At 44.5% G+C, this 9,206-nt stretch overlaps 1 protein-coding gene across 1 annotated transcript in view; it reads left to right on the top strand.

Annotated features, from left to right (window-relative positions):
- Window positions 1-1,207: 1,207 nt before the first annotated feature.
- Window positions 1,208-9,206, top strand: part of RTF2 (replication termination factor 2) — a 52,626-nt gene continuing 44,627 nt past the window's right edge. Inside the window, exons 1-4 of the mRNA XM_030533712.1 lie at window positions 1,208-1,352; window positions 3,247-3,341; window positions 3,445-3,538; window positions 6,593-6,731. Coding sequence (XP_030389572.1) covers window positions 1,284-1,352; window positions 3,247-3,341; window positions 3,445-3,538; window positions 6,593-6,731 — 397 coding nt within the window. The 5' untranslated portion in view covers window positions 1,208-1,283. The remainder of the gene's footprint in view (window positions 1,353-3,246; window positions 3,342-3,444; window positions 3,539-6,592; window positions 6,732-9,206) is intronic.

The following is a 9,206-nucleotide window of genomic DNA, read 5'->3' as shown; positions in this document are numbered from 1 at the left end:
TTTGGGAGACTTTTTCTTATATAGGCATCTATTTACCCCCCCCCCATCCCAATTTTTTACACTTGCTATCTGGTTACCCTACATCCAGGATGGTCCTGACCCCCATAAAAACTGGACAGCTGGCGGTGCATACTGAGGACCCTTACAGATTTCCCAGGATAGCTCAAAAAGGGATGATCTTGGGAAAACCCGGGCAGGTGGCAAACCTAAGGCACCCATGCTATCCATGTGCCTTCATATCAGTGTCCATCCCCATATGTTTGTGCCATTCTAGTGTGCCTATATATCAGTTCCCATCCCTGTGTGTCAGTACCTGTCCCTGGGTCCAAGTGCCCATCCCCATGTGCTTGTAAGTCAGTGCCCTCCCTGTAACCCAAGGCCCATCTCCGTGCGCCTATATATCAGTGTCCACTCCCACCTGTCAGTGCCCACTAGGGTTGCCAATTTTGGTTGGATGTATTCCTGGAGGCTTCATCACATATTCATCATTAATTACAGATTAATCTTTAATTTCTGGAGACTCCAGGACAGTGGTCCCCAACCTTTCTCCCCCAAGCATCTGCCGAAATTCCACTGAGAATTGGCAACGTCAATAGGCGGCGCTGCTGAAATGCCGCCAAGTAGCATTTCAGCAGCGATGCCTCTGGATGACGCAGCCTGTCAGTGGCATTTTGGCAGATGCTCATTCGCTGGCCAGTACGCAGGCACACTTAGACAACCCAGTGGGCGCCATGGCACCCGTGGGCACCGTGTTGGGGACCCCTACTCCAGAACAATCCTGGAGGTTGGCAACCCTAGTGCCCATCTCCATGTATCTGTATGTTAGTACCCATCCCTGTGTCTCAGTGCCTATCCCCATGTACCCCTGTATATCAGTGTCCATCCCCATGTGCCAAGGCCCATCCCCATGTGGCTGATTGTCAGTGCCATTCCTGCGTGCCAGGGCCCAACCCCCGGTGCCTGTGCGTGCAGGTTTGGAGTGACATGCGGGGGCCCTGTTGGGCTCTGTGGTACGGTGCGCGTTTCCCAGGGCCCTAGCGTGGGAGCAGGATGAGACCTCCCACCAGCCACTGAATCCATACAGGGAGGGACACTGCGCTCAAGTGCGCAGCCTCAAACCCGCTCCCCTTCCCCCGCCCCTCGGGTGACTGGTTGCTAGGGGACCTTAGCAACTTGAGCCCCTAGTGCGTCATCCTCATGCGCCGGAAGCACTCTTCATCCTGCCGGAAGTACGTTTGTTGTGGGAGCGGGGACGACGCGGAAGTGCAGCTTGGAGGGGAACGATGGGTTGCGATGGGGGAACCATCCCCAAGAGACACGAATTAGTGAAAGGGCCTCGTAAGGTCGAGAAGGTAGGTGTGTGCTCCAAGGAGCCATGGCGGGGGTGGCTGGCCGGGTCCGCGGGGATTGGAGCGCCCCCCCCCCCGCAGTGTGGAAAGCCTGGTCACTGAGAGGGAGCGGAGGCTGCGGTCGAGGTTTGAACAGGAAGTCAGGGGACTCCCCCAGTAAAACAGCTGGAGATCCTCGCCGTAAGCCTGTTAGTGACTCAGAGGAATAGCCCTGAGCTGGCGATTGCAGACCCCTCTGGAATCTCTGTCTCTCTCCCCCTGCAGTGTGAGGCCTCAGCGTGTTTTTCCAGGTGGAGGTTGTTCTTTATCTGACACTGTCCGAGCGCAGCAGCTTTTTGTGACGGCTTGTTATGGGAACGAAGCTAAACTTCATGCCAGTAAAATGGGCAGAGAGTGCCACTTATTGCACAGCATGGAACTCACCTGCTGTTCACTGCTACATGGTAGTGATAGCTAGCTGTTCAGGAAGATTCAAAAGGGGTGGTGTGTTTTTTGGGTGCATTCTTGGATGCCAGCTATGGTTACATTATGCACTTTTTGTCCAATCAGATGTAAGCCCCTGTGTTTCTGGGGATAAGCCAACCCACTAGCTGCCTGGAGTTAGGAAGAAACTTCCCCTATGGGCAGTTATTCCTCAGAAAACATCCAGTATTGGCTACTCCTGGAGACAGAATAATGGATGAGATGGATCAATGATCGGATTCATTATGGCAGTGTCTGTGTTACACTATGGCACTAAAGACATTCTGACAGCTAGTTAGATCTCTTCTATTTTTTTAATGTATCAAGCATGTACAGTGTTCTCAGTGATTTTATTTGCTTTTGCCTTGAGGGGCAAATCAGAGGAGAGAATCAGTGCGAATGGAAAAAGCTGCAGGACCTCATGGCCATCCCCATGAGTATACACAAACACGGCAAACATTTTGCCATGTATAAAGCACCAAACAGCCATTTTAAATCCATCCACATTCTCTTCCTATTTCTCTTGTGGCCCACAATGTGCTTAACTGAGGCAGTAGTTCACATTTACAGGTTGTAGGCTCAGGCAACAGCCTACCAGCCCAAACTTTGCTTTTCTGCTCTCGTTTCACTTGCCTTAGCATTGGGTCATACTGATGGGCAGCGATAGCCTTAGGGGAGAAGAGGAACAGGTGGAAAGAGACAAGTGAGCAGAAAAACTTGTAAAAGATGAGTGAGGGAAGACAGAGGAATAGAGAACAGATGAAAATAGACAAAATATAAGGAAAAACGTCCTTTGTCAATCCATCCCAAGGAAGGGGCTCCAACAAAAAGGATGGGAACCAATAGAACAGTGGTTTTCAACTTTTTTTTCATTTTCAGACCCCTCAAAAATTTCAAATGGAGGCATGGACCCCTTTGGAAGTCTTAGACATAGTCTATGGACCCATGGTTAAACACTGCTGTTCTATGATAATGACAACTTTTTGAAGACCTCTTAGACACAGTCTTCAGACTTCTAGCAGTCTGCAGACCACAGGTTGAAAACCACAGCACTAGAAGACCCTCCCCCAGACCTTTCTGGTTGAGTTTATAATCTAATGTTCTGATCCTGCAGTGGTAACACATACAGTTAGACATTTATGTCTGTCAGGAGTCCTTTTGAAATCAGTGGGGCTACTTCCATGAGTAAGGGTTAGCAGGATTGAGCTCCAAGTCAGACATAGGCAAAACACTTGTTTCCCATAACACTAAATCAAGGTCTAATCTAGCAAATGTGCAGAATCTTCACTGAAAAAGATTTTGAAAAAACATTTTATCAGGTGAATTTGAGCCCAGAGGGTGTTGGTTTCAAATGTAAAGGTTTGAATGATAAATCTGCCAGTGGGAAAAATCCATCTGAAATGAATGATAAACCAATGTTTTTTTCCTCCTTCAGATTGACAAAAATGCAGAATTAGTGGCACAGTGGTACTACTGCGCACTGAGTCAAGAAGAACTAAGGAGACCAATTGTAGCCTGTGAGCTGGGCAGGTATGATTGTTTTTTCTTTAGCTTTCTTGATAAAAATACTAATTTTTGAATAAATGTAGTTTATGAAAGTCACAGAATTTTTACTACACATTTTATGTTATAGGCTGTATAACAAAGATGCTGTCATTGAATTTTTACTGGACAAGTCATCTGATAAATCCCTTGTGCAGGCTGCATCATATATCAGGAGCATTAAGGTAAGTGGATGCCAAAATTTAAATCTGATTGTAAAAGGCAGCCAATTAATATCTTAATTTTTCAAGTACTGCTCTGGCACTTTTTCCAGTTCAAAATGGAAAGTTTAGCAAATAATGTTAATTCTTATACACCTTGTAAACTTAGCATCTCGTTTCCAGGCAGTCTGATGCTTTGATAGCAGTTGTGTTGGCTTACACTATCAGAGACACTGCTGCTATACTGCAGGATATCTGTCTTTTTATGATATATTGTATGGCAGGGGCTCCCATACTTTTAACTAATGGTCACATTCTCAAATTGCTAGGCAGCCAGTGTCTGTACCCAGTCTGTATAAAATGGAGCAGATTTCAGTCACTTTCTTCTATACGATGGGGATGCGATCTGTGGAAATTACTACACCCAGTTTGCCGTACTCTATCTTGATCCAAACAGGCATTTGTCCTGTCCTGAAGTGGAGTATTGCATGCTGTACTGTGTTGTCTTCACAAGCTACACTTCTGCATTAAACATGAGTTGCCCATGTCACCTCATAGAATTTAGAACTGCATTTGGATCGCCCTTTGCTCTGTGAATAGCTCATGATTAAGGCTGTGAGATTGTCATGGAGCTTCTTGGCCATGCCTCCACCTAGTAGCTGAGCAAAGGCATTGTCGCCGCTTCCGGGGAGCCCCCCAAGTAAGTGCCAGAGCCCACCTCACCCCGTCCTGTGCCCCAACCCCCTTTTCCCTCCACATCCAAACTCTGCTGCTGCGGGGGTGGGAGAGAGGCGCCAAGCCAAGTAGAGAGCCGGCTGGCCCTGCCATCCCTCCCCCCACCCAGCACTAGTGGGATCCCGGGCTGTACACCGCTGCCTTCCCCCCTGCCCACGTCATCTGGGCTGCCCTCCCCCAGCACCCGTGGGGCCCCCAGGCAAACCCCCAAGTTGTAGTCATGGGTATTTTTAGTAAAAGTCATGGACAGGTAATGGGCTGTTAATTTTTGTTTACTGCCCGTGACCTGTCTGTGACTTTTACTAAAAATATTTGTGACTAAAACGTAGCCATACTCCTGATACCTTGCATGTCACTATTAAATAACCAAGTCCATACCACTCCTGTAACATAGGTATTATCACCTTTTAAACAGTGAGTAGAGAGAGGCACAGTGAGACTAAACTGGGAAAGAGGCTAGTTGATATTGAGCCAATATGGCCACTTTGTAAATGGTTTGTTTTTAAATCTTTATACTGTATTGCAGAATTATCAGTTAGAATACTGCCATCAGGAGTAGAATCCTGAGTCTCCCATGCCAGATAGATCACAAACACTTTGCAAGTGTAAAATTTCAGAGCTGCTGTATGGCTGAACTTATTAAAAACTTTGTACAGTGTCTGTGACACTAAAATGTCATTGTCATTATAAATGTAATTGAAAGCTCTAATGTAAGATAATAGAATCATAGAAATGAAGGGCTGTAAGGGACCCTGTGAAGTCATAAAGTCCCTATGTTGAGGCAAAACCAAGCAAACCTGGATCATCCCTGACAGGTTTTTGTTCAAACTGTTTTTAACAATTTCCAGTGATGGGTATTCCACAACCTACCTGGGAAGCCTGTTCCAGGATTTAACTACCCTTATACTTAGAAAGATTTTCCTAATATCTAATCTAAATCTCCCTTGCTACAGATTAAGCCCAATGTTTCTTGCCCCACCTTCAGTGGGCATGGAGAACTATTAATCACAGTTCTCTTTTATGTACAGCTATAATGTATTGAAAAACTGTTATCAGGTCTCCCCCCCCCCCCCCCGTTATCTTTTCTTAAGACTAAACATGCCCAGCTTTTTTTTTTTAAACCTTCCCTCATATCAGATTTTCTTAACTTTTTCATTTTTGTTACTCTCCTCTAGACTCTCTTCAGTTTATCCATATCTTTCCTAAAGTGTGGTGCCCCGAATTGGACATTGAGGCCTCACTAGTGCTGAGTAGAGTGGGACAGTTACCTCTGGTGTCTTACAGATGACGCACCTGTTAATATACCTTGGAATATTAGTCTTTTATGCAACCTCATCACATTAACTCATTCAATTTGTGCTCTCCTATAACCCCCAGATCCTTCTTAGCAGTACTACATCTGCGCCAATTATTCTCCATTTTGTAGTTGTGCATTTGATTTTTCCTTTCTAACTGTAGTACTTAGCACTTATCTCTGTTGAATTTCATCGTTTCTTCATATAATAAACCTGTAACGGGTTGTGCTCACCATCGCAGCACCTCCTGCTGGTTGCTCTGGGAATTAGCTTTATCCTAGCCGTGGAGCTCCCTTTGCGGGTGGTGTCCCACCCATTGCCTGCTGTGCTGTCTGGGACCCTTGTTGCTCTCTGGCTTGTGGCGTCCTCTTCTGGACCCAGCCCTTCATCTGTGCCACTGCTCTATTCTCTCCCCTTCCAGGGGTATCAGCAGTCCTCGGTGTGCACCTGCCGCCCCAAAGTCTAGTCACTTGCCACAGGGACAAGGCACTGTCCTTCGGCCATGCTCCTCTATGGTAAGGTGTGGTGTAAGGGGGGAGGGGAGTATCCAGGCCTGCCCACTACAGAACCCTCTAGCGATAGTCTCCCACTGTTTTCCTTCAATCCTCTCTTCTCCCTGTGTACTCTGGACCACTTTCCCTTGGTCCTTATACCTTCTTGGACCTTTTTGTCAGGGGCCGTCGCCTGGCTGGCTCACTCACTCTCTGCTCCTCTGAGCCTGCCCAGCACTGCTCTCGCCTAGGTACTCTGTCTACAGGGAGCCAGCCCTTCTCTCCTGCTTGTCAGGAAGGGACTGCCGTCACCTCTGCTTTGCAGCATTTATATAGGGCGCAGCCTGGTCCTGATTGGCTGCCTTTCTGCCCTTCTCTGATTGGCCGGGTTCTGCACAGGCTCCCTCCAGCCTCCTTTCACCCCTCCTCTGCCAAAGTGGGGCAACTGCCCCACTACAAAGCCGTAAAGGAAAATGTATGTTCAGGAACATCACCACTTCAACATGTCTCAAGCATCATTAGAACACAACTTAAAAATTTACATTTGTCTCTTTCAGAATGTGACAGAGCTGAACCTTGCAGATAATCCAGCTTGGAAAGGTGATAAAGGGAACACAAAAGGTGATAAATATGATGACATCCAATGTGCACGCTTTATTTGCCCTGTGGTGGGCTTGGAAATGAATGGAAGGCATCGGTTAGTATCGTACATATAACTTTAACTGGACTTTACTTAGAACTGTGTAAGTTAATATTGTAGAAACTGTTAAAATATTGGGAGGGCAGATCCTGAGCAGCTGTAAATTTTCATAACTCCATTAGGGGGCTGTAATCCCTCTCCCACTGAAAGTCTACTGCAAAACTCCTATTAACTTCCGTGGTGCAAGGTGAACCCCAGGGAGTCCTCCTGTTGTGACACATTATTTTGGAGGAATGTAATAGTGGCAGATCTGTGAAACTAGAGTGGAAGTCTACCAAATTATGTTCAAGATCCCCTCACCCATTTTATGTATGATGATGAATGACCTAATTTTCCACCTCTCAAAATAATTAACCCCAGCAAGAAAATTTTCTTCTTTAATGCCTGTTCATTCCAAGAATCCATTTTAAATTGTACTATAGTCAGTAACTAACAGTCAAACAGGTAAATGCCTAATGGCTTATTTATCGGTTCTTGAAGGCTTTATCATTTTCATTTTACTGTCAGCAAATGTTTCAGGATCGGGGAGGGGATGACTCTTATTTAATGGTACTTTGAAGCTCCCCCGCCCCATATTGGGTTGTTGGAAAGGAAGCTCTTTCCCAAAGCATGTAAACCTTATACAGAATCATTAAGAGATCCGTCTCACACTTTTTTCGCTTTGTCTTTGAGATATTCAGAAAGGGAATGTTAAGAATATAGCTCCCATTGGCAATACTGCTCATTTAGTAGTTAGCAGAAAATTTTGTTATGTTATGTATTTATGCACAGTAACATGGTTATTTTGGATTGTATAAAAGTAAGAATTATGTTTGTCTTAACTTCAAAATTTTTTGTATCGAACACTGGAAAACTGAATTATGGTAGGAATCATAAAATTAGCTAACCTGCTCCAAGACTCTACATTTTACTTAGGTCCGTATTTTAAAAAATAGCCATTATGTTTAATCCACTTCTCAAATTAATTTTCAAATCAAATGTTTTGAGAATTACTATGAATAGCCCCAACATTATTATTTATTTACTGTTGGTGTTACTGTACTGTCTACCAGCCTTACTAATGCACCAGGGCCTCATTGTGTTAGGTGCTGTACAGTCACACAATAACAACAACAACAAAAGACAATCCCTGCCCTAAGGATTTTACAATCTATAAATCAAGAGACAATAAAGGGATGCAGATTGGGGAGTACAAGGAAACAATGAGATAATATTGATCAGCTTGATAGAGCAGCCTAACCATTACCAACTTTTTGTTGTAAGCATCATAGAAATGTAGGGCTGTAAAAGACATCAAGAGGTCATCTAGTGCAGTGGTCTCCAAACTTTTTTGATTGTGCATCCCTGTCAGTAAAAATTTTTTGATCACGCACCCCCAAAATATGTATGTTTATGTATAAATTATATACATATACTACTGTACTAGTATATTATGTACATTATAAAACATACACAAAAACCAGAAGTTAAAAAAGGATGAGATAATGCTGAAATAAACAATATTTTTAAAATATTTTTTTATTTTATTTTATTTATTAACGGTACTCCTGCCGCACCGCCCTTCTGCTCCGGTGGCATTCCTCCTGCTATGCCCCCCAATGGATCGTTGCGCACACCTCCCTTTGGAGACCACTGATCTAGTGCAGCCCCCTGTTGGGAGGAAAGATTAAGTATGCCTGAACCCTCCCTGACCAACATATAGAATCTTAGAATCATAGAAATATAGGGCTGGAAGGGACTTTGAGAAGTCATCAAGTCCAGCCCCCTGCACTGTCTCAGGATGAAGTAAACACAGACCATCCCTGACCGGTGTTTGTCCAATTGTTTTTAAAAGCTTCCTGTTCTAGAGCTTAACTACCCTTTTAGTTAGAAAGTTTTTCCTAATGTCTAACCTAAAGCTCCCTTACTGCAGATTATGCCTATTATTTCTTGTCATGCCTCCATGGAGGACTATTAATCACAATTCTTTCTCTATACAGCCCTTATAATATTGGAAGACTGTTGTCAGCTCCCTCTCAGTTGTCTTTACTCAAGACTAAACAAGCCCAGATTTTTTAACTATTTCTCATAAGTCAGGTTTTCTAAACCTTTTATCATTTTTGTTACTCTTCTGTGGACTCTTTCCGGTTTGTCCACATTTTTCCTAAATGCTTTTGAGAGGTTTTGAAGATGGATAATGAGGTCGCTTAGTGCATGTTTGCAGGGGGCACCTTACAAGTGTGAGGGGAAGCCTATGGAAAATATATGAAGAAATTTCTTTGAAAATTTAACGAGTAGGCGATGGAGGCTGGTGGGCTGATAGATGGCTCATTAGTGAATGAGAGACGATAAAATGGGGATAGACTGTGAAGGGCCTTGAAAACGAATACAAGCAGCTTATGTTTGATGTGGCAGAGAAAGTGGAGCCAATGGAGGTGTGCACAGGAAGGGGTGACATGGGTTGGGAAAGTGATGGGCTAGGAATATGATCT

Source organism: Gopherus evgoodei, chromosome 14 (assembly GCF_007399415.2).
Source record: "Gopherus evgoodei ecotype Sinaloan lineage chromosome 14, rGopEvg1_v1.p, whole genome shotgun sequence".
Taxonomy (NCBI): Eukaryota; Metazoa; Chordata; order Testudines; family Testudinidae; genus Gopherus; species Gopherus evgoodei.
Note: the sequence above shows the minus strand (reverse complement) of the source record. Positions and strands in the feature narration are given on the sequence as shown.